This window comes from Balaenoptera ricei, chromosome 8 (genome assembly GCF_028023285.1).
Source record: "Balaenoptera ricei isolate mBalRic1 chromosome 8, mBalRic1.hap2, whole genome shotgun sequence".
In the NCBI taxonomy this organism is placed as follows: Eukaryota; Metazoa; Chordata; class Mammalia; order Artiodactyla; family Balaenopteridae; genus Balaenoptera; species Balaenoptera ricei.
Window position 1 is genome coordinate 113,243,381 of NC_082646.1, and position 27,997 is coordinate 113,271,377.

General features: G+C 58.1%; 1 protein-coding gene across 1 annotated transcript; it reads left to right on the forward strand.

Annotated features, from left to right (window-relative positions):
* The first annotated feature begins 12,503 nt into the window (after positions 1-12,503).
* DUSP8 (dual specificity phosphatase 8) lies at positions 12,504-27,255 on the forward strand. Its single transcript, XM_059932346.1, has 7 exons — positions 12,504-12,594; positions 18,587-18,925; positions 20,363-20,501; positions 24,636-24,802; positions 25,366-25,525; positions 25,678-25,801; positions 26,050-27,255. The coding sequence occupies exons 2-7, from the start codon at positions 18,695-18,697 to the stop codon at positions 27,092-27,094; spliced, it is 1,866 nt and encodes a 621-aa protein (XP_059788329.1). The 5' UTR covers positions 12,504-12,594; positions 18,587-18,694; the 3' UTR covers positions 27,095-27,255.
* Positions 27,256-27,997: the final 742 nt, after the last annotated feature.

Below are 27,997 nucleotides of genomic sequence, written 5' to 3' on the forward strand. Positions count from 1 at the left end.
CTCTGAATCCTGCACACCACAACTAGAGAGAAGCCCAGGCACCACAGCGAAGATCCCATGTGCCACAACTAAGACCTGACACAGCCAAATAAATAAATAAACAAACAATCCCATTGTGGCAACTAGAAAAGGCCAATTACAAACCCATAGGTTAAAAGACATTAGTAAATTTTATACAGCCACTGTGGAGTACAATACGGAGGTTCCTTAAAAAACTAAAAATAGAGTTACCATATGATCCAGCAATCCCACTCCTGGGCATATATCCGGAAGAAACCACAATTCAAAAAGATACATGCACCCCGGTGTTCACAGCAGCACTATTTACAATAGCCAGGACATGGAAGCAACCTAAATGTCCATTGACAGAGGAATGGATAAAGAAGATGTGGTATATATACAATGGAATATTACTCAGCCATACAAAAGAATGAAATTATGCCATTTGCAGCAACATGGATGGACCTAGTTATCATACTAAGTGAAGTAAGTCAGGCAGAGAAAGACAAATATCATATGATATCACCTACATGTGGAACCTAAAAAAAAAAGCGATACAAGTGAACTTATTTACAAAACAGAAACAGACTCAGAGACTTTGAAAACAAACTCATGGTTACCAAAGGGTAAAGGGTGGGGGAGGGATAAATTAGGAGTTTGGGATTGACATATACACACTACTATATATAAAATAGATAATCAACAAGGACATACTGTATAGCACAGGGAACTCTACTCAGTATTCTGTAATAACCTATATGGGAAAAGAATCTGAAAAAGAATAGATATATGTATATGTATAACAGAATCACTTTTCTGTACACCTGAAACTAACACAACACTGTAAAGCAACTGTACTCTAATATAAAATAATTAAGTTTTAAAAATTTTCAAAGATATTAGTAAATTTTATGTGTGTTTTACCACCATTTATTTATTTATTTACTCATTTACTTATATTTTTAAAGTGTGTGTAAATAAATATACAGGGGTGTGTGTGTGTGTGTATATATATATATATATATATATATATATATATATATATATACACATGACATCAGAGAATTGTGGAAGCAATGAGGTCCAGATGAAAAAAAATCTAGAAAGGGAAAGCTCTTCCGAGATAAACTGAGCATCGACTGCTGTGTTTTCTTCCTTTGGGGAATTAGCCAGTTCTGGCTGTGGGCTGGTCATTAGGCATGACCCAGAAGGAGGGACTCTACCGGGAGAAAGAAAAACCAGCAGAGCTGTTGGCAATCACAAAAGCTGGTGAAGCAAAATGAGACATTTGCTAATTTCTAGGGCTGCAAGAGAAGCTACAAAGCTAAATCTGAGGCTTCTACAGGCAAAGTGAAATCTCTATAGCTTCTTGGCACAATGTCCTTGTAGGGGAAAGGTGTCCACCTCACACAAGGCATATCTGCCCCTTAAGACATTTTCCAAAGTTCAAAACTGCATGAACAGAAAATTAAGAGCTAGGCTTAAAATATTTGAGGAGAACTGAATTCCCCACAGCCTTGCAGCACTGAGGAGACAGAGACTAGCCAGGCTCTTAACCAAAACCCCAGGAGCGCCACACCTCCTGCACCTTAGTGCAATAATTCCAAATCCAGCCCAACCTCTAACTGGATTGAAGTGTCCAGCTTCTCGTCCTACCTGCATAGAAGAGAAAAGGTCAAGTGCCCCCTGTTAGAAGACATCAGCTAGACTTTCTGTAGCCCTCTTATACAAATATCTGGAGTACGATAAAAAAAGTACTAGATATGGCAAGTACCAGGAAAAGGTGATCAATAACAACAAAGAGGAAAACTAACAATAGAAGCAGATCCATAGATAATCTATACACTGCAGTTAGCAAACAGGACTTTAAAAAAGAGCTATTAATATGTTAGAAGAAATAAAGGAAAAAATAAGCCAAAGGGATGAAAAGATGGACTTTTTCAACAGAGTTAGACTATACTTTTAAATGTTTAATGGACAGACATTCTAATAGTGAAAAATGCAGTATCTGAAATACCTAAAATTTATGACTCATTGGACAAGTTTAACAACAGAAAACAAGTTTAGAGAACACAAAGAAATATACATAGAAAATACGGTAATTGAAACACAGGAAGAAAAAATGTTGAAAATAAAAATAGAATGGAACATGAGAAATGCACAACATAGTTTAAAACATATTTCTGGACTCCCAGAAAGAGAAGCGAGGAATAATGGAACAAGGGCTATGTTGAAGAGATAATAGTATAATATATTTCCATACTTAGTGAAAACCATGAGCCTACATATTCAAGAGGCTCAGCAAACTCATAGCAGAGTAAATAAATAGAAAATCACATAGAGGCATACCACAGGAAAACTTTCAAACACCAAAGATGAAGAGAAAATTATAAATGTAACAGGAGAAAAAGGACACATTACCTTTGAAGGAATAATCATAAAAATGATAACTGACTTTTAAACAGAAATGATGGCATCCAGGGGACTTCCCTGGTGGTCCAGTGGTTAGGACTCCGCGTTTCCACTGCAGGGGGCACAGGTTCGATCCCTGGTCAGGAAACTAAGATTCCACATGCAATGTGGCGTGGCCAAAAAAAAAAAAAAAATGAAACTACCAACTTGGAACTTTATACCTAATGAAAGTAACCTTCAAAATGTAAGTGGAGGGCTTCCCTGGTGGCGCAGTGGTTGAGAATCCGCCTGCCAATGCAGGGGACATGGGTTCGAGCCCTGGTCTGGGAAGATCCCACATGCCGCGGAGCAACTAGGCCCGTGAGCCACAATTACTGAGCCTGCGCGTCTGGAGCCTGTGCTCCGCAACAAGAGAGGCCGCGATAGTGAGAGGCCCGCGCACCGCGATGAAGAGTGGCCCCTGCTCGCCGCAACTAGAGAAAGCCCTCGCACAGAAACGAAGACCCAACACAGTCAAAAATAAATAAATAAATAAATACTTTTAAAAAAAATGTAAGTGGAATACAGTTGTTTTCAGCTGAAACGTTATCACCAAAAGACCTACACGACAAGAAACACTAAAGTTCTTTGGACTGAAGGAAAATAACTCCGTGTGGGAATATGGAGCATCAGGGATGAGTAAAGAACACTGGAAAGGGTAAATATGTTGGTAAGTACAAAAGAAAATTAACTGTTTTAAACAATACATTAATGTCCTGTAAGATTTTTAACATTTGCAGAAGTAAAATATAGGAGGATAAATGGAATTAAAGAGTTGTGAGGTCATTGCCTTGTTCAGGAAGTTATGAGACTTCAAGAATGTAAAATTTAATCTCTAGGATAACCATTAAAGAATAATACATGAACATATAACTCAAAAGCTAATAGAAGAGATAAAGTTAATGAAAAATATTTGATGAATCCAAAAGAAGGCAAGAAAGAAGAAATAAAGGAACAGAGAAGAAATGAAAGAAATAAAAACAGCAATTTAGGGCTTCCCTGATGGTGCAGTGTTTAAGAATGTGCCTGCCAATGCAGGGGACACTGGTTTGAGCCCTGGTCCGGGAAGATCCCACACGCCGCGGGGCAACTAAGCCCATGTGCCACAACTACTGAGCCTGCACTCTAGAGCCCATGAGCCACAACTACTGAGCCCATGTGCCACAGCTACGGAAGCCCACACGCCTGGAACCCGTGCTCCACAACAAGAGAAGCCACCGCAATGAGAAGCCCACACACCACAGTGAAGAGTAGCCCCTGCTCACCACAACTAGAGGAAGCCCACGCACAGAAACAACACGCACAGAAACAAAGACCCAACACAGCCAAAAATAAATAAATTTTTTTAAAAACAGCAACTTAAGTCCAACAATATCAGCAATTACAGCAAACACAAATAATCTAAACACTCCAATAAAAGTCAAATGTCAGATTGGAAAATTAAAAGAAAACTCAACTACATGCTATTTACAAAAGGCACACTTTAAATATTGGGACCCAGAAAGGTAGAAAGTGAAAAGATGGGAAAAGGATATACCATGTAAACACTAATTTTATAGAAAGCTAATGTAGCTATATTAATACCAAACAAGGTAGACCTTAAGATAAAACTATTACCAGAGATAACAAAGAACATTTCATGAGGCTACAAGAGTCAATGAGACCAAAAAGAAAACAATCCTAAATGTCTATGAACCAAATAACAGAGCTTCAAAATATATGAAGCAAATGTCGACAAAACTAAAAGAAGAAATATACAAATCCACAAATAGGATTGAGAATTTTAATTTTTATATCTCAGTAATTTTAATTTTTATATCTCAGTAAAATTAAAATTTTTAATTTTTATATTTCAGATACAATAAGGAGATAAAGCAAATCAGTAAGGATATAGGCGATCTGAACAATGTGATTAGCCAACTTGACCTAATTGACATCTACTGAAATGTTACAGAGTATGTTCTTTGACAGAGGGGAATCAAACACGTACTCAATAAGAGAAAGATATCTTTTTTCAATCCCCAAATGTTTGAAAATTAAATCACAGACTTCAAAATAACCCATAAGCATAAGAAATCACAGTGGAAATTAGAAGATATTTTGGACAGCAGTGCTTAAGTGCTTAAACAGTGCTTAAGGAAAAATCTGTAGCTCAAAACACATGTTTTACAAAAGAAGAGGAGGTGAAAATCAACTATATAAACTTCCATCTCAAGAAGCTGGAAAAAGAAAAGCAGACTGAATGTGAAATAAAGTAGAAGAAAGGAGATAATAAAAGTAGGAGCATAAATCAATGAAATTGAAATCAGATGTAAAATAGAGAAAATTAACATAGTCAAATGTTTGCTCTTCATAAAGATGAACAAAATGTACAGGGAATTCCCTGGCGGTCCAGTGATTAGGACTCCACGCTTTCACTGCTGAGGGCCTGGGTGCAATCCCTGCTCAGGGAACTAAGATCCCACAAGCCATGGGGCACAGCCAAAAAAAAAAAAAAAACACAACAAACAAACTAAAAAACCAACAACAACAAAAAACAAAATTTACACACCACCAGCAATACTGATCAAAAAAATAGAGAAAAAGATAAATTACAAATAACAGAAATAAAAAGGTGACATCACTACATATCCTACACCCAATAAAAACATAATAACTAGGTATGAGAACAAATTTACATGAATAATTTCAAAATTTAGATGAAATAGGCAAATTCCTTGAAAAACACAATTTTATCACAACTGACATGAGAAGAAATAGAAAGTGTGAATAGTCCTATATCTGTTAAAGAAAATGAATCTGTAACTGAAAATCTTCCCATGAAGAAAGCAGAAGGCCAACGTCTTCAACAGTGAATACTTCCAGATACTTAAGGAAGATATCATGCCAACTGTGGTAGACAGAATAATGGACACCCAAAGATGTTCACATTCTACTCCTCAGAGCCAGTGAATATATTACCTTACATGGCAAAAGAAACTTTGCAGATATGACTTAGTTCAGGACCTTGAAATGAGGAGATTGCCCTGGGTTATCAAGGTGGGCCCACTGTGTTTATCAGGGTCCTAGTGAGCACAAGGGAGAGTCTTAGGAGAACTGGTCTGTATCCTGACTATGATGATGGTACACGAACCTACACATGTGTTAAAATTCAAGAGTCAATTTTGTCGAGGATGTTGAGAAATTGGAACCCTCATGAACTGCTGTTGGGAATATAAAATGGTGCACCGGGACTTCCCTGGTGGTCCAGTGGTAAAGAATCTGCTTTACAATGCGGGGGATGGAGGTTCGGTCCCTGGTCCAGGGAGCTAAGATCCCACATGCCACGGGGCAACTAAGCCCTCACACCACAACACTGAGCCCACATGCCTCAACTAGAGAGCCCGCGTGCCACAAACTATAGAGCCCACGCACCCTGGAGCCTGCATGCCACAACCAGAGAGAAGCCCACGCGCCACAACGAAAGATCCTGCATGCTGCAACGAAGATCCCACAAGCCACAACTAAGACCCAACGCAGCCAAAAATTAAATAAATAAATAAATAAATAAATAAATAAATAAATAAAACAAAATGGTGCACCTGCTGTGAAAAACAGTTTATTGGTTCCTCAAAAGTTAAACACAGAATTGTCATATGATCCAGCAATCCCACTTCTGGGTATATCCCCCAAATAATTCAAAGCAGGATCTCAAATAAATACTTACACACCCATGTCGATAGAAGCATTATTCACAGTAGCCAAAAGGTAGAAACAACCCAAGTGTCCATCGACGGATGAATGGATACACAATGTGGTCCATCCATACAATGGAATATTAGTCAGTCATAAGAAGGAAGGAGGGACGTCCCTGGTGGTCCAGTGGTAAAGAATCCGCCTTCCAATGCAGGGGACTCGGGTTCAATCCCTGGTCCGGGAACTAAGATCCCACATGCCACGGAACAACTAAGCCCGTGTGCCACAACTAGAGAGCCCGTGTGCCGCAAAGTACAGAGCCCATGCACCCTGGAGCCCACATGCCACAACCAGAGAGAAGCCCACGCACCGCAACAAAAGATCCCACATGCTGTAACAAAGATCCCGTGAGCCACAACTAAGACCCAACAGAGCCAAAAATTAAAATTAATTAATTAATTAATTTAATTAAATTTAAAAAAGAAGGAATGAAATTCTGACACATGTTACCACAGGGTAATCTTGAAAACATTATTTTAAGGGAAATAAGCCAGTCATAAAAGTACAAATCTGTGGTATAGCACAGGGGACTACATTCAATATCTTGTAATAACCTATAATGGAAAATAATCTGAATAATTATATATATATATATATATATATACACATATATATAACTGAATCACTTTGCTGTACACCTGAAACTAACACAATATTGTAAATCAACTATAGTTCAATTTAAAAATAAATAGTTTCTTAAAGGACAAATCCGTACAATCCCACTTACATGAGGTCCCTAGAGGAGTCAAATCCATAGAGAGAGAAAGCAGGATGGTGGGGGCCAGGGGCTGGGGGAGGGCAGGGGAGTGAGTGTTTAATGGGGACAGAGTGTCAGTTTGGGAGGATGAACAAGTTCTGGGGATGATGGTGGTGATGGTTGCACAACAATGTGAACGTGCTTCATGCCATCAAATTGTGCATTTAGACATGGTCAAGATGGTAAGTTTTACGTTACGTGTATTTTACCACAATAAAAAGTCAACAAAAAAGTCAATTTTATGGCACAATGATTGTAACCATTAACTAAAATGATGCAAAAAAGAAAAGCAAAAAATCAAATGTGAGGGCTTCCGTGGTGGCGCAGTGGTTAAGAATCTGCCTGCCAATGCAGGGGACACGGGTTCGAGCCCTGGTCCAGGAAGATCCCACATGCTGCGGAGCAACTAAGCCCGTGTGCCACAACTACTGAGCCTGCGCTCTAGAGCCTGCCAGCCACCACTACTGAGCCCGCCTGCCACAACTACTGAGGCTGTGCGCCTATAGCCTGTGTTCCGCAACAAGAGAAGCCACTGCAACGAGAAGCCCGTGCACTGCAACGAAGAGCAGCCCCCGCTCGCCACAACTAGAGAAAGCCCGCGCGCAGCAACGAAGACCTAACGCAGCCAAAAATAAATAAATAAAATTTTTTACAAAATCAAATGTGCCTATGAATCTCCCAGAGTTGTTAAAACACAGATTCTGGCTCAGCAGGCTTGGGGTGGGCGCTGAGAGTCTGCGCTTCAACAGGCTCACAGGTGATGCTGACACAGCTGGTCCGGGATGACTATGAGTTACGAGTTAGGTGGCGCTAGGAGATATCTACTAGAATGTTCCTCGCAGCACTGCTCCATGTAGGAAAACAAGCCAAACATTGACAGAGGAAATCTATTCATCAACGGAAACCTGCACAACAGCTACAATGGATGGACGAGGCTCATCTGCATCAACAAAGATGAACAGACTGCAACATGAAAAAAAGCAAACTGAAAGAGAACAGTTACTATGATTCTTATATGTAAATATTTTAAAGCACACAAGATAATACCATGTGGTGTACATGGGACTTAAACATGCAGCAAAATGATACTTATATGTAAATATTTTAAGGCACACAAGATAATACCATATGGTGTACATGGGACTTAAACATGAAGCAAAATGATAAAGACAGAGCCAGGAAGACACTTGCCATCATGAGTGGAGGCCGTCTCTGGACAGAGGGGCAGGAGAGGTCCAGGGAGCCCACGGGGGTCTGCACTGTTGCTTTCTAATCTGAAGCAAAATGGGAAAATGCTGACATGTTTGGGTCTCGGAGTTAGGTGTTTGTTATATCATTCTCTGTATTTATTTGTACATTCTAAAAATGTCATAAGACACTAGAAAAGAAAATAATCTGAAATGTGTTAGTAAAAGCATAAGAAGGAGGACTTCCCTGGTGGTCCAGTGGTTAAGACTCCTCACTTCCGCTGCAGGGTCACCGGTTGGATCCGTGGTCAGGGAACTAAGATCCTGAAGACCCTGAGGAGCGGCGAGAAAAAAAAAAAAAAAAAAGCATATAGAAGGATGCTGCTTCACTGCACTGCTTTTAATAGCCAAGGTATGGAAAGAATCTAATGCATAAAAATGGAGAATTGGTTCAGGTATCACCGCACACCTACAAAATACAATACCACAGACATTTACAATCAGGTTGTGGGAAGCGGGAACGTGGATGAGCCTCAAAAGTATTGCCTTGAGTGAAAAAAGCCAGACACAAAAGAATACACAGCTCCTGTCTCCGTGTCTATGAAGTTCAAGAACAGGCAGCATTAACTGATGGGGATCTTCAGGAGGTCAGGGGAGAACGGGCTGGGAAGGGTCGCGAGGGAACTTTCTATGACTTGTTACGCCACGGATACAGGTATACTTATTTGCTGAAACACTGAGTTGGGAGTCAGCAGGAAAAAAGGAACCCCGCTTTTCCTTTGCCCGGAAAGAAACTTTAAGAAATGCCCGGGAGGGCGCGGTCCCGCGGCGAGGCGGGCGCAGGCGGCCGGCAGGGGGCGCGCACGGACCGCGCGGACGGCCGCGCTCGCACCTGCCGGCCGGGGGCGCGGGTCCCTCGGGGGCTGCGGGCTGCGAGCGCGCAGGGCAGGCCCAGCCGGACCCGAGCCCTCGCGGCCGCGGCTCCTCCCCGGCCCCGTGCGGGGCCCTGCTCCACCCTGGGGACCCTGAGGCGGCGGCCGCGATCACCTGCCCGGCTTGGACTTTGAGCCGCCTGGCGCGGCGGCCCCAGCCGGAGGCCGGGCCCCGCTGGGGAGACGTAACCCCCGCGAGGCGTTCCTGCCCCTCCACAGCCGCGCCCCGCGGAGATGCTGGCGTCCCCGCGCTGACCTGGGCGGGTCTGGGGGCGTGAGTGGCAGGGACCACCGCCCAGGCAAGGCGCCTAGACCGCTGGCCCTCCGCCTGGGTGGAGTGGGGGAGTGGGGGGGTGGGGGGGTGGCGAAGGGGGAAGGGATAGAGTCTAGCCCCGGCCTGCAGAGAACCCAGGGCCAGAGCTGGTGGCCTTGGAAGTCACTGTCTTCTCCAGAGTGGGTACCACTGCCCCATCGTTTTGCACGAGAAATGACCCTTAGGATTATAAAATAATCCTGGCCTGGGAATTCCCTGGGGTCCAGTGGTTAGGACTCCGTGCTTTCACTGCCGAGGATGCAGGTTCAATCCCTGGTCGGGGGAACTAAGATCCCGCAAGACTCGAGGTGAAGCCAAAAAAATGAAATGAAATGAAATGAAATAATCCTGGCCCAAACACACTCCCCTGGCCAAGCACAGGAGGGGGAAGCTGCAGGCCACCGCCACCCTCCCAGAAGGGGCACTAGGACACCATCCCCTTCCCTCAATTTACTGCTGCCTGCTCAGGCCTAGAGCCAGAAGCTGCCCCCGGGGCCACGTGCAGGTGCTAACCGCATCTGGGCCGGGAAGAATAGCAGCCCACCTGGGCGGTCCTCCTTTCTCCTCTCCCCTGTGCTCATCCTGGGCCTGTCCCGGGAGCAAGCCGAGTGGGGCACCCTCCCACCCCAGGCAACAGTGCCTCTATTCTCCCACTCCTGCGGGCCCCAGGGCCTTTGGGGGTCTGTCCATGCTTCCCCAAGGGCCTCAGTTACCGGCTCAGGCCACCAGGCCAGCTGGGGAGCTGAGCCTGAATCCTCCTACCCCCTCCCAGGACCCAGCCTCCTCCACTTTTCAGACATGGAGTGAGCCCAAAGGTAGCAAGGCCACCGCCACACCCCACACTCCATCGCGGACCTGACCTGGCTGTGCATGGGGGCTGGGCATCTCCCTGAGCTCAGGTTCCACCTCCAGCCAGGGCTTCTCCCCTAGGCAGCACCTTCCTCCTTTGGGGCCTACCTGGGGCAGGGAGAGAGGAAGGACCTGATCCCAGCCCCAGCCCCAAAGAGCCCCGGAGTTACCAGTGCTTCCTTCCGGGACAGCCCCACCCCCACCTCCACCCCCCCCTCCACCCCCCACGGATGTTTGTTATTCCTAAGTGCTGGCTCTGAGCCAGGAAAACACTCTTTCCGCCCCCCACACACACCCCATGTACTCAGAGCTACCTGGGCACTCCTCAGGCTTGCAAGGGAGGGGCCCCAAGCACTTACTAAGCACCTACTGTGTGCAAAGCTCTGAGGCCGGATATCCGGAGAACTGAGCATGGGAAAGCCGAGAGGCCCTCCAGAGCCCGACCCATCCCCCTCCTGCTGCCCTCCCCCAGTCCCACTCAGAGCTCTGGGGTCCTGAGTGCCCACCTGTCCCGGGAGGGTGCAGGAAGCAGTCCCCTGCAACGTTTTTTGTGAACCTTCATTCAAACAGCCTCTCAGATCCCTCCCTCCATGGGAAGGGGCTGCACTCCCCGGGGGCCAAAGCCTCTCTTGGAGCCCTGGGGTGGCCCCCCGGGGACCTGCCATGGCTGGGGGTTCCAGGCTGGAGGAGGAACTGCCCTCAGTCTCCACCCGGCAGCCCTGGGGGAGGAGTTTTAGGAATGCTTAGGCCGTCCGGTCACATCTTCCCCCCAAAATAATTACCTTCAAAGACTCCCAGGGCTCCTTGGCTCCCTGGGCAGGGGTCTTTTCCCCTTTCCCAGAGCTAAGCCCCCAGTGCCCGACACAGGAGCTCAGTACACATTTGGCCCATCATAGATGCATGACAGCACGACCCTTCTGCCTCACCCCCTCCCCCTCAGCTGCTCTGGCACCCGGTGGAGAGAAAAGGCCTTTCCAGCCTGGGGTGGTCCCTGCTGCACCAGGGCACGTACTTGGCCTCCAGTCACTGCTGGCATGTCCCATCTTGGGGTGACCTCCCGGACGCCCACCGGCTCCAGGGTGTTTCCGCTCGACACTTGCCCAAGGTGTAATTACCTATGTTTGTTCCCGCTCTGGACAACCAGCGTCCAAGCGTCCAGTGGTTGTGTTCCAACCGCGGTCGGCTAGGGGCGGACCCTCAACTGCCTTTACGGAGCGGTGGGGGGCACACGGTCAGGGCGGGTCCCCTAGAGCGCTGCTTAGGGGCCACTTTTCACTGGAAGCGACAAAGGCTGGAGGTCATCGGTGGGTCTGGGGGAACAGCGCTGCACTGGGGACCGCCCCCCACGCACACCACAGTTCATGAGACGTGTGACCTGAGGCAAACCTTCTCGCCTCTGAGCTTCTCATTTCCTCCCAAGTAAAATGCAGACCCAGGTTCCCACCTCCAGGGGTCGTGGGGAGGGGAAGCGCGGATGCCGCAGGTAAAGCGCCGCGCAGGGCCGGGCTCGCAGTGCGCGCTCGTGCCGGGCCCCGGGCTAGCGAAGGCTCTCCCCGCGGCAGGCCCCGCACGAACAAAGGCTGCGGGGAGAGGAGGGGGCGCCAGCTCCGGCCAGGCCGGCGGGGAGAGGACCCTTGTTCTCGGGACCCGGACAACTGGACCCTCCGCGGGTGTGTGTGCGACGAGTCTGAGGGTCTCCGGGTGGGGCCGAGGGCTGGGACTGGGAGGGCTTCCTGGAGGTGGGGTCCCGGCGCGGGATCGGACACCGCGCGGCCCCTTTAAGAGCCGGTGCCGGGGTGAAGGGTGAGGGCAGAGGGCGCCGGGCGGCGGCGGTGAGCCTGGCCCCCCGCCCCCTGCCGCCGCCGCCGCCGCCTTTAATCTGCACCCGAAGCCCGGGCTCCGGCTGACGTCACCTGCCCCCGAGCCGTGCACGCTGATTGGCTGCAGGTGACGTCAGGGGCTTTTTTCGCTCGGCATGACCTCATCCCCGCCGGCGGCCCCGCCCTCCGCCCCGGGCCTGTCACTCGCATCTGAGCGCGGCGGCCGAGCCGGCTCCGCGGCCCCCCCCGCCGGACGCCGGAGCCCGAGCCCGAGCCCGAGCCCGAGCCGCACCGGCCGCGCCCGCCGAGCCGCGGGGTGGGATGCGCGCCGCGAGCGCGCGTGCCCGCCCGCAGTGCGCGCGCCCGGGCCCGTGCGAGCGCTCCCCGCGGCGGCGGCGGCGACGGCGGCGGCGGCGACGCGGCCCGCGCGCTCCCCCGGCCCCTGCCCCGGCTGCGCGGGCCCCCGCCGGGCCCATGGGCTGCGCGGCCGAGCGGGCGCTCTGAGCGCGGCGCGGGTCCCCGGGGCGGCCCGGAGGCGAGCGTGAACGAGGTGAGCGGGGGCGCCGGGCGGGGGGCGCGGGGACGCGCGAGGCGCCGGCGGGGTGGGGGTTAACCGGCGCGCGGCCGAAGCGCCCGGCCCGGCCGGGTGGGCGCCGCGTAGGGAGCGCTCGGGGGGCTGCGCCGGGCGGGCACCCGGGTGGAGAAGACGGCCTGGAGGTGAGCGGCGCCGGCCCGCGGGGCGCTGGCCCCCAACCCGGCTTGCGGGGACACCGCTGACCGGGCCGATAAGTCCTTCCCCCGCCTACTGCGGCGCCCAGCGGACCCCGGCCCGGCCCACACCCGGCCACTGCTTCGCCACCTTTCTCCGCGCAATTCCTTCTTTTTTTGGTGGGGGAGGGGCATGAATTAAGGACGAGGAGGACCATTGCGATCCAGCGTGGATCTGTCCGAGCCTCTGCGCAAGCCCCAAACGCCCCCGGACGGCCCCCTACTGGGGCCAGACTTGGAGAAGATCGTCCTTTCCCGGGCCGGGCTGGAAGATGCGGAGGGCTGGGCCATAGGAGCGGAGGGTCTTGGGCCGGTGGGAGCCTCAGGACAGGGCTCGTTCCGCGTCCGGCAGGGAGGGACTAAAGATCCATCTCCCCGGTCTGGCCAAGCTACCATGGGCTCCCCCACCTCGGGGTGCTCAGCTGGCCTCTGCGGAATAAAGGCCATCCGCCAGCCTGCTGCAGACGCGGCGGGTGCTGGGGGAGGGGCTGGCACTGCCAGGCTGAGTGCAGCCATTCTCGTTCAGCCTATGCGCCCACCTTGGGGTGGGGGGTATGTAGTAGTCTGGCCTGCAGGGGAGGGGGCAACAGTGGGCCCAGCCCCCACCAGGTCATCCCTTCTGGGAGAATTTGCCTTCTAATTTGCTGCTACAAAAATGCACTGGCTTCTGCAAAGTGGAGCGCTGGGGCCTGGGCTCCGCAGTAATGGGGGGGCGGTGGGGCGGTTCCATAGGATGGAGGAGAGAGGTGACAGGATCTAGTGTGGCGTCTGCAGTTTTCTTGTGCAGCTTGTTGCGGGGGGGGTGCTGGAGGCCAGGGGAGCGGTGTTCTTCCTGCCCTGTGCCCCTGCTCCTGGGGGTCTGTGGAGGTCTGAGGGTCTGTGCACTCCCCGTCATCTCCCTGAGACCTTCTTGCTCCCAGGGCAGCCCCGGGAGTGAGTGTAGCATCCAGCGCCCCGTCCTGCTCAGGGAGGACAGATGTCCCATGTGTTCGCTCCTCAGATGGTTGATAAGCACCTGCCAAAGATGGCCAGATCATGTGACCAGGAGCTGGGAGTTCATCTTGAAGTCTGACTGGAACACCTCCTGCTGTAGTCAGCCTAGGGCCCCGGGAGGAGTTGCTGGGCAGGTTCTGGTCCCCTGCTGCCCGCAGCCCTCGGGAAGGCTCCTGGGCCCCAGAGGCTGCCTTGGGGAAGAGCAGGTTCCATGCACAAAGATGCAGAAAGATGCCTAAAGTCACCTTCTGCTCCAGGACCCTTCCCAGCATCACCTCTCTTCTCAGGCTGAGACTGACCTTGGGGCCCAGAAGTTTCAACCAGGCAGAGAGCTCAAGGGACCATGGGCCGGGGGTGGAGGAAGCCAGAGGGTGTCTGCACATCTCCTAGATGTGCAGCTCGTAGGGAAAGGAGAGGAAGGGGCCAAACCCACAGCAAGAGTGACGTGGGTCAGACTCTGACCATCGGGACTGTATAGGCTGAGGCCGCCTCTGCCTGAAGCCCTCGGGACGATGAGCGGTAGATGCTGGCCCAGGTATTTAACATGGCGGGGGGGTGGGAAAGGTGACCAGCAGAAGTTTTGCAGATCAGTGGGGCTAAAACAAGCCAGGCAGGAACAGAGGAAACCTAGATTCGTAGGGTCCCGAGCCTGCCTTTCCAAGGACCCACATGCCATGCGAAGCCCTCCTATCCCAGTTCAGCCCCGATCCCCGGGAACTGAGCGGGTAGGGCCTCCACCCCACTGTCTCCCAAGTGCATAGCCTCCCCAGGCCAGGCTGGCTCTGCTTGGCCTTGCCAAGCCCAACCGGGACAGGTGAAGGCCAGCTTGGGTCCTGTGCCACTCACCCCAGAGAGCTGAGGGGGAGCAGAGAGCAGGGGCGAGAACATCTGGTAACATAAAGGGTCAAGCGAGCTGACCTGGTGTGTGCACGTGGGCCCCCTGCCGCCGGGAGGTCACCCCCTACCAGTCTCTCTCCTGGCCTTCTGAGTGTAGCAGTTTCTGCCTCCAAACCTTCCCCTGGGTCAGAGTGAGCTGGACACCCAGCATCTCGGGTCCGTCCACCGTCAGCTCCTCCTGACGCCTGCCTATGTGACCAGGCTCTGCACGGGTTGGAGATACACTGTGAGCGAGAGCTGCAGTCTCTGTTCGCCCGTCTCGGGGGTCGTGGATCCCTAGAGGCTGAGCGCAAAGTGCTCTGGTGAAGGTGCCCTTAATTGGGAGCTTCCTGGTCACGCGTGTGCTCAGGGACATGGATGTGGCGCGTGGAGGATGTGGGAGCCCGTGTGAGGACATGCTCTAGCTGCACCTGGGGTTCGGGCACCCTGGGATCTCGGGGCATTCAGCACACAGAATGTGAGGACGCACGCGTCCAGTGACCACATGAATGTGCACACGCATTGTCGTGTGAGTAATTGCACACAGAGCTGGGGTGGACTGGGGGAATGGGGTAAGTACCAGGCCCTGAGCTCAGCCAGGGTGCCGAGGGGCGTCTCCAGCCTGTATGCAGCACAGGGGCCAGGCAGCGCTGTGTCTATGTACCTGGCCTCAGGGAGCCCGGGTACTGCCTGTGACCTCCTAGGCCATGCCCAGCCAGGGCAGGGAGGGGAGGGACCTCCTTCTGCTGTTGGACTAGGAACTGCTGTCTCCTTGGCCCTGGGCCCTCTGATAGGGGTGTGTGGGGCTGTGCCTCCCTCCCACCTGACCCAGGCTCTGGGCACCTGACCCAGGCTCTGGGTGCTCTCCCCCCAGCGAAGGGGTCTCAGCTGAGCCTGGGGTGGTTCTTAAAAGCGGGGAGGCCCAAGCCCCTACCATGTCTGTTGCCTCTGTGCCCACCTGGCCTATTCTCGCCCCACTGCTCTGATCAAGGCTGCCCTGAGCATCTCCACCTCTCCCGCCCTGCTGCCCAGCTCTGGGCCCTGACCCGTGTGTTGCACCTCGGGAGGTGAGGTGAAGGGTCTACCCCCCAGGAGCTCCAGGTCCAAGGAGGCCCTGTGGGTGCGGGTGCCCACCCAGGATGCCAGCTTGGTGTAGGTCTCTCGAAGGAGGGGTGCTCTGGCCAGACCTTGGTCTTTCAGAGAAGGCCTCCCAGGGGTGGGAGGGAGTGAGCCTGTGCATGTGGCTGCTGGAAGGTGAGGAAGGTTAGGACCGGGTGGAGCAGGATGGAGAGGGGCTGGCCTGGCTGGGGGTGGTCCAGGCCCAGCTACTGGGCACCTGCAGGGTGGAGAGGGGGTGGGAGCTTGCGAACAAGGAGGGGACCTGGCTCTGCAGAGCGAGCTGCTCCGTGCTGCTGCCGCAGGAGCAGCGGTTGCCTGGCACCTCTGCTGTTGCCATGGCGACGACGGAGGTGCCAACTTGCTAATGAGTCCCCCTCGGCTGCAAATAACAATACTACACTGGTTAATAGGGCCGAGCCGGAGGGTTCCTTGGGAGGCGGCTGCCGGGCGGGGACCAGGTACCGGGCCTGGGATCAAGCTGCCCACCCCTCCAGCCCTGCCCCCACCCTCCTCCCTGGGTCTCCAACCTCTCCTCCCTGGGTCTCCTCCAGCCTCCTTTCCCATCTGTGGGGTGGGCAACTCTCCACGTCCCTCCAGTCATTTAAGGACCAGAGGGCAGGAGGCGCGCAGGCTGGCCACGGGGAGAGCGAAGTCCTCTCCCCCTCCCTCCCCCTCCCTTGTCCCTGCACCAAAGTTCCATTTGGCTTCTGCTGTTTTCGGTGGGAGGTAGCCCACCCCCACCTAACCCATGAGGATAGGACTCTCTGGCCCACGGTGTCCCCAGCCCACTGCATCCCTGTCAGGGTCCTGGGCCTCTGAACTGGGCTCTGGTCCCACATCAAAGGGCGGGAAGCTCTGCCCAGGCCTGCCGGAGCAGCGTGTAAAAGGGGACCTGGTGGCCATGGCCTGTCACGCCCTTGATAAGATTCAGGTTAGAACTCAGGAAAAGCGTCTCGGAACAGCTCAGACAGGAATCGAATGGAGGACCCCTTGGCACACAGGCAGGGACCCCCTTAATATGCAGGCCCTTTGGCTGTTGAACTTGCTTGGCGTGGCCTTCAGGAGGGCAGCAGCCCCAGCTGCACCCCCAGGCCTTGCCCCGCAGTTGAGGAGCTGGAGCGCCTGAGGAATGGGGTGTCTGTGAACGGGATCCCAAGGTCCCGGCACTGTCCAGGGCCATCCTGGCAACCCCCTTGTCAGCAGCTCCGGTGGCCCAGCCTGGGGCTGCCCACACCAGGTGGGCCCGGTCCCCACCTGCCTTGCACCTCTGTGACCTCCGCCATCCCCCTCCCCAGCCTGGGAGCTCGCCCGAGGGGGTGGTCCAGAGATGGTGGCAGCTGTCCCCAGTGTCATCAGCGCTGTTTGAAAGGTGACGAGTGTCCTCAGGTGCCGCACCCCAACGCTCTCTGCAGCTGCAGGCTGGGGGCTTGCCGAGGGGGTTCCCTCTCTGTGGCCCCTGGAGGGAGCATCTGTCTCCCGGCCTCCCCCACCCCCAAGCTGGCTGGGGCTGTGGCAGAGGGAAGACCCTGAGTGAATGGCAGCCGTGGAGGCCCCGGGTTCTGTCCAGTCTCATTAATCGGGTTGATCCCACCCCTTCCCTGAGCCTCAGTTTCCGCAGTTTTAAAGCAAACTCATCGTCCTGAGGCTGCATGCCTCCGGGGGGCGCTCTGAGGCTTGGGGGTGCCTAGAGAAAGGCCAGTCCTGGCAGGTGACAGGGAAGATGGGTCTGGCAGGTAGGACGGGGGTGGCAGAGGCTTGGCACCAAATTGTAGGAGGGGCCTTCCGCCCAGGCTCTGGAGCCCCCATGTGCCCACCCACCTCCTACTCCCTCTGGGCACCCCTGAGCCGAGAGTCCTACATGTGGGTCACCCACACTGACCTTTGTCCTCGGGTGCCCCCCACCACACCCCATCCTTGGACCTACTGGTCCCCAAAAGGGGCCCCCTAGACCCCCGGCCACTGCTGTGCCTGGGGTGTCCTGCTGTACTGTCACCCCTGCAGGAGAAGGACGCTGGCCCACGGCATGCCTAAACCTTGGCCTGCAGAACTGGGGTGCAGAACTCCACTCCTGAGGCCCCTCCAGCGCCCCGCCCGGCCTCTGCCTCCATCAGCTTGTGGAGGCAGCCCCTCCCCCACCCACCCATCCAGATTATCAGCTTATGGAGCGATTGGGCTGTGCGGGGTGGAGACGGAGGGTGTGCCAGGGATGGGAGGGCTTGGCAGTGGGGGAGGGTGGGGGCATGTTCTGGACCCTGCCTTGCCAGGGGTGCTGGGAATTGGGAAGATGTGGAGGCCGGACTGGGGAGAGGTCTGCATCCCAGGGGTGGGATGACAGGAGATGCAGGGGCAGAATGAGGTGTTCTGGAATGAGTGAGGGTCCGTGGACCCAAGGGCCCAGGGGAGGGACTCTCAGGCATCGTCCTGCCTTTCCAGCCCAGCCTGAGCCCCGAGGCCCTTCCCTCTGTGAGCCCCCACTTGCCTTGCCGTGTCCCGCTGAGAGGCTGGCACCGTGACCCGGAGGGTGCAGGACTGGACGGGCCACTCCCGATCACCCTTCCATGGGTCACAGACTCCCAAGTCGAGACCAGAGGGGTCAGGGAGCTCAACCTGCACAGAGGAGCCAGAGGGAGGGAGGGCCCCATGGGCACACGTCAGGCCCAAACGCTCCGGTGCCCTTGGATCAGTGCCACCAGCAGCCCCTTGAGGCCGGCCCCGTCGACGCCCACCCCCGCTGACGCCCACCCCCGGGGCCTGCAGCGCCGCTCACCGTCCGCCTGTCCCCGCAGGTCTGGCGCCATGCCCGGGCACTCGGAGCCCTAGGCCACACCCGGGCAGTGGGAGCAGCCCCCGCTCACTCCCGGGCTCACCCCCTCCCCACTGCCCACTGCCACGCCATGGCCGGGGACCGGCTCCCTCGGAAGGTGATGGATGCCAAGAAACTGGCCAGCCTGCTGCGGGGTGGGCCCGGGGGCCCCCTGGTCATTGACAGCCGCTCCTTCGTGGAGTACAACAGCTGGCACGTGCTCAGCTCTGTCAACATCTGCTGCTCCAAGCTGGTGAAGCGGCGCCTGCAGCAGGGCAAGGTGACCATCGCCGAGCTGATCCAGCCCACCTCGCGCAGCCAGGTACCGCCGCGCGCCCACCCGTCCTCTCCAGGGCCCTCCGGGGGCCTGCGCTGGGGCAGCTCCCCTTCCTCTGCCTTCCAACCTAAACTGGGCTCCTAAGGGTTGGAACGTGAGCCGTCTAGAGCAGTTCCCGGCTCCCTCTTAGGGCTACAAGAAGGCCCCTCCCCCCAGGGAGGCCCTCCGGCCGACAGGTTCAACACCCGTCCCCCCTTCCTTCCCTCCCAGAGCCACTGACCCCGCCTGGGTCCCCACTCGGCCTGCACTCTGATGGCTGTGAGGACTCGGAAGAGGACAGGACTGGTGGCCGAGGGTCTCACGCAGACAGCTCATGTCCCCAGCCCCCGTTCTTTCCCCTCTGGAGTCTTGAGGACCAGGAATTCTCTCTGTGGCCCCCAAGAATGTCTCAGGTCACCTGCAGAGAACAATCCTGTCTCTATTCCCAAGGAGTGTTGAGTCCGCACTGGGGAGGGACCGGGACCGCTGGGCCGTGACCTGGGAAGGCAGTGGCACCTCCAGTGGGGGAGGGGTGGCCCACCAGGCAGCCCAGAGCCTGAGGGAGGGGTCTTGGTCTCAGGCCCTGCCCCGTGCAGAGCTGGGATGTGAGAGGACCCAGATGGGAGTCCCCCCACCCCAAGGGCAGAACCGGCTCCCTGTGGCTCCAGTGAGGGGAATCCAGTGATTAATAACCCCTAGCGAGGACTCCCGGCCAGAACGCTCTCCCATTGGCTGCCGGTGACATCATCTGGCCCAGTGTTGGCAGCTCAGCTGGCTTAAGGGCTGAGTGTGCTTGGGGGGCGGGGGCATCAGCTGCCATCTGAGCAAGAGCTGCTCCACATCTGGGCCCCGGTGGCACCCGAGGGGCGGGGGCAGGTGGAACCCCCGCTTCCTGCTGCTGCTGCCTGGATCACTGGGGGGAGGGGTCTTGCTGCAGCCCTCAGTTTCCCCATCACGGGCTGGGGAGGGGAGGAGAGCCCAGACCCAAAAGCCCCCTCCCCCTTAAGAACCCCCGAAGTGTGCCTCCCGGATCCCTGAGGAAGAGTTGATTTCCCTCAGCCTCCCTGTGCTCCTGCCATCTGGCCACCTGTGTGCACCTCCCGGGAGCCCCACTGCCTTCCCCTTGTCTCCTCCACACGGGCCTGGCCCACAGTGTCTGTTACCTTCACTCGCGTGAGTGCGCGCACCGGGCTCGGCCGCGTCGGGGATGCGTGTCCCCCTGGCCCTCCCTGCTCCGAGGGTCTGCCCGTGTGGCTGTGGGCATTTAGGCATTTACACCTGTCCAGGTGTGAACTGTGGCTGGGTGCCTGCCCCCACTCCCCTTGAGGCACCCAAGCGGCCGCCCCTCCCTTCCATCGCCTGACCAGCAGCAGCAGTGGCAGCAGGGGATGGGGCAGCTGGCAGGTGCCCGGCCACCCTGACCTCTGCCCTCTCGGCCCCCAGGTGGAGGCCACGGAGCCGCAGGACGTGGTGGTCTATGACCAGAGCACAAGGGACGCCAGCGTGCTGGCCGCAGACAGCTTCCTCTCCATCCTGCTCAGCAAGCTGGACGGCTGCTTCGACAGCGTGGCCATCCTCACAGGTGCGTCTGGAGGCCTTTCTTCCCCCGCTGGCAGCTTGGCGGGGGCGGGGGTGGGGGGGGTGTGTCTCAGGAGTCATGTTCTGGGTCTGCCTCTGCTCTCCTCTCTAAGCCCCGAGACCAGCATGTGCTGGGGCAGTGGGGGCCCAGTGGGGACGAATCTCCGTAGCTCTGGAGTTCTCGGGGGCTCCAGGGACCCCTCCTCTGGGCCGCCACACTTCAGAGCCCCCTCCAGCACAGGCCCATCCCCACCACCAGCAGGTGAAGAGGTGGACAGGAGGGAACCCCCGACACAGGCCTGGGGCAGGGGAGATGGGGGAGCAGTCTAGGCAAAGACCTGGTCTGCCTTGGAAACCACCCCCACCCTGCCCCCCCCCACACACACACACGGCACTGAGCCAGAACTTGTCCCACACAGGGGGGTCCCCTGAACACTCCAGCTGGCACAGGTGGCCTCGCAACAGCCTACTTGATCGTGACTGCTGTCTGGTGGGTGAGTGGAAGTCCCCACAGGGCTTCCCATTCCCCAGAAGCAGCCTGGCCAGCCCCGCATACACACACGCACACACACGCACGCACGCACGCAGGCTGCACTGTGGTTCTTACCGACTCCTTCCTCCTGTAGGCAGTGGCTAACATCTGCAGAATCCACCCTCTGCCCACGTGGCCCAGGGCCTGTCCCAGGGGCATGTGGCCTCACTGCCTGGGTGCCCCTGGCCTCTGGTTGCCCAGGGCCATAGCAGACGGGGGGGGGGGACCCACGCTGGCGTCACCCCCACCCCCACACAGCTGGTGGGATGCTTCTGTTCATTCGGCACACCTGCCCTGAGCATCTACTGAGCACAGACGGGGGTGGTGGTCGGTGAGCACCAGGCTGGCCCTCATGTGCGGGGAGAGGGGCTGCAGGCGGGCTCCATCAGCTGCAGGAGCCGGGCAGCTCTGGGCAGACCTCTCAGAGGAGGAGCTGCACGCCTGCGTGCTGCCGTCTACGCATGCGTCGTGTCTGGGACGGAGGGCTCTGCGTGCCCGGCTCTGCGAGGTCAGAGGGTGTCTGCATCTGGCTGTGTGTGTGTGTGTGTGTGTGAGCTCTGGGAACCAGAAGCCACAGAACTGCAGACCCTCTGATTTAGCCACTGCCACTGGGCTCAGTTTGGGGACCAAGCAGTGGGGGAGTTTTACAGGGGTCCTGGGCAGAACGGGAACCCTCCCAGGGCCCAGATGGGAGCCCCTCTGTGTGTGTATGTGTGTGTGGACGCACGTGTGCCCTAGCCAGAAGTGACAACCAGAGGCCCTTCTGGGAGTCTGAGAAGAGGGTCCTGGAGCAGCGCCCTCCCTTTCCCCTGGGCTGTCCAGGGAAAGCCCAGAGCCTCTCATGGTCTGTCTCCCTGGGGGGCTGGGGGGTCACCTGGGACCCAGCTGTGCCCCGCCTGGCTCACTCAGCCTCAGCAAGCACTGCCTCACCCTGCAGGGTTAGAGTATTCGCTCCCATTTCTCTGAGGGCCAAGCCAGGAAGCAGCCATGACCCCCCACCATATGAGGAAGGCTCATAGTGACACCAAATCAGGACCCAGACTTGGGGACAGCCTCCTGGCCTGGCCCACAGTGCCCACCTGAACCAGTGAGAACGGCAGGGCAAGGCTGAGGGGGTTAGAGGGATGCTGCCCGCCCACAAAGGGGAAGTGAGTCTCTTCCCGGGGGTCACCAGCACAGGCGGTGGGGCTCCGCAGAGGCCGGAAGGGAGGACCAGACCCCCTCCGTGGGTGGGGCACAGCCAGAGAGAAGGCATCTCCAGGACATCGAGGTTTGCTGGAGAGGGCGGTGGGGGCGGGCCGTGCCGGGGTCCAGAACCAGCTGCCGTGACCGCTGCCGCGCCCCTCCCCCCACAGCTGCTCCGCTGGTGACGTCCGGTGGGGGCGGGCATGGGAAAGGGAGCCTGGCCCTTTAAGCGGCGGGCGGTCCTGCCCAAGCCGGCTGCGCCCCGGTGTCCGTCCCTGCGGAATGCGGGCTGGTGATGTCGCCGCAGGCAGCTCAGCCCGCGCGCGCCGCCCTCGGACCCTGGCCGGAGACGGCGGCGGGAGCGGCCCCTGCGCGGAGGGTGGGTGCGGCCCCAGCCCGGGACCGCGGCGGGGCGGTGGGGGCTCCCGGGCGCGCCACCCCGGTCCGAGCGGGAGCGAGTGGTGGGAGAGGCGGGTGGGGCCGGGAGTCCTCCCAGGACGTGCGCTTTTGTGCGGGTTCGGGGTTTCATTGTGCAGCCTGGGAGCTGCGTGTGGCTTCCCCTGACCTGCGAGGCAGAGAGAGCAGGGGGTTAGGGGGGGATCCCTCCGGAAGGAAGGTGCCCTGGAGGGCCCTCGGCGAGGCCCTGAGAGTGCGGGCTGGGGTGGGGATGGGGGACCTGCAGAGGGTCCAGGGCTGCTGGCAGCCTCCCTTGTCACCCATCCCCAGAACCTGGGGTGGCCCTGGAATCGCGGAAGGACTGGAGTCTCAGGCGCTGCCAGACCTGGTGTCTACAGGGGCTTTGTAGGGGGCACCCCAAGCTGCCTGGCTCTGCCTGGAGGGGGTTCCTGGGAGCTCCAGGAATTGCAGCGAAGGCTGGCAGGTCTCTGCACCTGCCCTGAGACTCTCTTTAGGTGGGAGGTTCCTGATAGAATTCCCCCAACCCCATACTTGTCTGTCTTCGCCGCTGAGAGCGCAGAGAGTAGGGGAACCGCGGCAGAGAAGAGTCTTCGGAGAGACGGTGCAGACCCTGCCCGTCCCCGGTGGGCGCTGTCCTCCAGCAGGAGTATCCCAGGGGCCCCTGGCTCTGGACTGTGCGGTGGGGCCCACCCCGGCACCCAGCTCAGCCCAGCCTCCCCCGCTGGGGACCTGAGAGCCACGGCGTTGTCCCGCCGACAGTCACCTGCTTCTCCCTGTCCAGCCAGCAGGTTTCTGAGGAAGGGGCCCCTTTCCCTCCAAGGCTGATACCTCCACGCCCCTAGCCTGGAGGTCCCCCACCTCTGTGGCCCCCCAAGGTCTAGCCTTTGTTGGGGGCACAGGGAGCGCACACGGCGGGCATTCTGGTTGGGCACCGAGCTGGACCGGGGCGAAGGCTGAGGCCACCAGGCATCTCTGTCCTCCGGAATCAGCCAGGTCTCTGGGACCAGCTGCGTCTGTGGGGCAGGGCAGGAAAGCACAGGGCCCCCACCTGGCTCCCCTGCCTCCTCCGCGGGATGGGGTAGGCCTTGGCCCAGTTGTTTCTTGGTCATCTTCCCTGAGCCTCACAACAGTGCCTGAGGCGCGCAGGACCAGGACGCTGAGGCCCGCGGTCACTCGCAGAGTCAGACGTGTGCCCGTTGGTCCCCCTCAGCCCTTTCTGGCCAGCGGAGGGTCTCCCTCCACCAATCTGTGGCCCAGCGCACACGTGCGGGAAAGGCGGCAGGACACATGCCAGCCACGTGTATAGCGCGTGGCCTGCGCGCGCTCCAGGTCCCCAGGGTTCCCAGCTCTCAGCCCAGCCTCTGCTCCTCCGTAGTCCCCTGCTGGGTGGAATGGAGCCGTAACCTGAGCGCAAATGCCCCTGCTGGCTGTGCCAGCTCCAGTGGGTGATGTCATGCCCAGTGTGGGGGGGCGGGGTGGCCCTCAGAAACCCTTGCCTCCCGGTCCTGGCATCCAAGCCTGGCCCGGGGCTCCCGGCCAATTGGAGGCAGGGAGGGATTGCATCAGCCCAGGGGGAGAGGCAGGAAGGCCCAGCCTGGCCCAGGCCACGGTGTGAAGGGGCTGGTGATACCCCCGCAGGAAGACCCCCGTGGCCTGTGAGCCCGCCCCTCTGTGGGCCCTGCGTGTGCAGGGCCCATCATTTCTACGGGCCCCGACTTTTATGGGCATCACAGCGGCGTCCTCAGCGAGGCCAGCCCCTGATTAGCGTGAGGAGGAATTAGCGCAGGGGCAGGTGATGTAAATGTGCCGGCCCACGCCCCCGAGACTGGCCTTCCAGTACCAGCACCGAGACCAGGTGCTCAGGCCAGAGGCTCGCCGGCCAGCACCAGCTCGGGCTGGGCGTCCGGGTGGGTGCGGCTGAGCCGCGCTGGTGGGTGGGTGGCCTGGCTCTCCTGCCCCAGCCGGCCCAACCCCCAACACGTGTCTCCTCTGCTCCTCCTGCAGGGGGCTTTGCCACCTTCTCCTCCTGCTTCCCCGGCCTCTGTGAGGGCAAGCCTGCTGCCCTGCTGCCCATGAGCCTCTCCCAGCCCTGCCTGCCCGTGCCCAGCGTGGGCCTGACCCGCATCCTGCCTCACCTCTACCTGGGCTCCCAGAAGGATGTCCTGAACAAGGTGCGTGCACAGCCGGAGCCCGAAGCAGCTCCTAGGCTGGTCTGGCGGAGTGACGGATGCACACAGGTGTGGGGGAAGCACGGGTTGGGGGCGCGGGAGGACCCAAGGGGGCCTGGCAGGACCAGAGAAGGGCTCGGGCAGGGCCTGGCCAGGCTGGGTGGAGAGGCAACTCCCTGCCCCTTTGGCAGTGCAGCCCACATGCCAAACTGCTGATGTCACTGGGCCCCTGGCCAGCCCTGAAAGAACCCCGTGTTTTAAAAATGGTGACGAGGGAAGAGGGTAAAGCCACCGCCCAGGCAGCCCAGCCGTAAAATTCCTGGGAGCCTACGGCAGGCGGCAGCCCGTAGGTGGGGCTCTCAGGGGCCGCCAGCCTCCTCATCCCCCCGCCCCGTTCCCCGACTCTCCCCTCCTCCCCGCGTGGGGCCTGCAGGCTCCTCAGTGGGAACAGGGGCGGCTCCTGAGCCCAGGGCTCCAGAAGCCAGGCTCCCACCACGAGAGCATCCCAGCTTTCGGGCCTCCTGCCCGGCTGCACCCCCTTCCAACCTGTTCTCCCGCCCTCCCAGGATCTGATGACCCAAAACGGAATAAGCTACGTCCTCAACGCCAGCAACTCCTGCCCCAAACCTGACTTCATCTGTGAGAGCCGCTTCCTGCGCATTCCCATCAACGACAACTACTGTGAAAAGCTGCTGCCCTGGCTGGACAAGTCCATCGAGTTCATCGGTGAGGTGGACAGCACCCTCCTGCCCAGTCCCGGGGGGAGGGCCGGAAGCAGGGGGCCAGGAGGGCAGAAGTGCTGTGTCCCAGGGGTCCTGAACCTGGGGTCAGGGAAGGACTGTGCAGCCCCAGCCCTCACCTGGTCCCCCTGCCCCCAGATAAAGCCAAGCTGTCCAGCTGCCAAGTCATCGTCCACTGTCTGGCCGGCATCTCCCGCTCCGCTACCATCGCCATCGCTTACATCATGAAGACCATGGGCATGTCCTCCGATGACGCCTACAGGTAGCCCCTCCTTCCCTCCTGGGCCTGGTCCCTCCCCTCTCTACCACTAGCCACTGGATGGGCCCAGCAGTGAAGGGCACCCACCTTTGGCTGCCCCAGCTGCGGAGGGGGACCTGAGCCTAGCCCTGGCACACTTGGGTCTGCACATCAGCTGTGTGCCCCAGAGTGGGCAGTGGGGGCAGGGGAGAGTCAGGTGGGCAGCCTGGCCTGGCAGGAGCCCCGGCCCCATTGAGCGGCTCTCACCCCAGGTTCGTGAAGGACCGTCGCCCGTCCATTTCGCCCAACTTCAATTTCCTGGGCCAGCTGCTGGAGTACGAACGCAGCCTGAAGCTGCTGGCCGCCCTGCAGGGCGACGGGGCGTCCCACCCTGGGACCCCGGAGCCCCTCCCGGGCCCTGCCGCCCCACTGCCGCCGCTGCCACCACCTACCTCAGAGAGTGCTGCCACCGGGAGCGCAGCGGCCACCGCCACCAGGGAGGGCGCACAGATGGGGGGTGGGGAGACCCTCACCCCCGCCCCCGCCCCGGCCACCAGCGCGCTGCAGCAGGGCCTGCGTGGCCTGCACCTCTCCTCTGACCGCCTCCAGGACACCAACCGCCTCAAGCGCTCCTTCTCGCTGGACATCAAGGCGGCCTACGCGCCGAGCCGGCAGCCCGACGACCCCGGGCCCCCCGACCCCGGGGAGGCCTCCAAACTCTGCAAACTGGACAGCCCATCGGGGGGCGTGCTGAGCCTGCCCTCCCCCAGCCCCGACAGCCCGGACGCGGCGCCCGAGCCACGCCCCCGGCTCCGCCGGCGGCCCCGGCCCCTCGCCGGCTCCCCGGCGCCCGGCCTCGGCCTGAACTTCGGTGACGCCGCCCGGCAGACTCCGCGGCTCGGCCTCTCGGCCCTGTCGGCGCCCGGGCTGCCCGGCCCTAGCCAGCCGGCCGGCCCTGGCGGCTGGGCGCCACCGCTCGACTCCCCGGGCACGCCGTCCCCCGACGGGCCCTGGTGCTGCAGCCCCGAGGGCGCGCAAGGCGCAGGCGGCGCGCGGTTCGCACCCTTCGGCCGGGCCAGCGGGCCGGGCGCGGGAGGCGGCGACCTGCGGCGGCGGGAGACGGCGAGGCCCGAGGCCCGGGACGCGAGGACCGGCTGGCCCGACGAGCCGGCCCCGGAGACGCAGTTCAAGCGCCGCAGCTGCCAGATGGAGTTTGAGGAGGGCATGGTGGAGGGGCGCGCGCGCGGCGAGGAGCGGGCCGCCCTGGGCAAGCAGGCCAGCTTCTCGGGCAGCGCGGAGGTCATCGAGGTGTCCTGACCGCAGCCGGGAGCGGCCCCTCCGCGGGGACCCGGCGCCCCCAGCCCTTCCGCTGCCCTCGGCTGGGCCCGCTATAAATACATATTATATATAATGCAATGAAAGGTAAATGGTTTTACTGCGATTTTTATCGAGAAGTAAATATTTCAATTTTTTATTTATTTAAGCTGTTCATTCTGGCAATGATTTGGCAACAGTGCGGGCGGTCCTCGGAGCTCTATTTTTACTGTCTGGTATTTAAACTGAAACCCACGTTTCTAAGCAATATGAGGCCACCTTCAGTTGCAAGCTGGGGTGCCAGGCCTGGGGTTCCCTCCTCCCCCCTCCCCCAGGAAACACTGCTGACCGTTGCAAAGAGGCTGCTGAGCTTTCGTGCACTTTTTACATAAGGGGTAAAAAAGATAAAAAAAACCTTTGCCACAAACTGAGCCGCAGAACCTCCCTGCCCCTCCCCCCCACCATGACCTCCTCTCCTGCCTCTTCCTTCTCCACTGCTCCTTTCTGGGCCCTTCACCAAAGCCATAGGTGGGAGGAGGTGTCCCGGGAGCTGAGGAGGCACCGCCAGCCCCCTGCCAGCTCAAGGCGCCAGGTCTCGGTGCCATAGCGGGCACCCCCACCGCCCGTGCCCCCGGGCCTGTTGCCTGGCAGGTGTCGGGGGCCCAGGGTGTTCAGAGGACTGGGGTCTGGAAGAGGGGAGGAGCACGGTGAAGGGGGCTCCCGGGTGTCAGGTGACATGGGTCCACAGGGCAGGGACTGGAGGTGGAACGCCCCCACCCCTGCCCGAGCCTGGGTCCAGTTTCACGGGGTCAGGGGAGGCTGCTGCCCTCTCCTCCGCTTTGGGGGTGCCCCCTAGCACCAGCTGCCAGTGGGAGGGCCAGCAGGAGGGGGAGCTTGGCCCCTGGG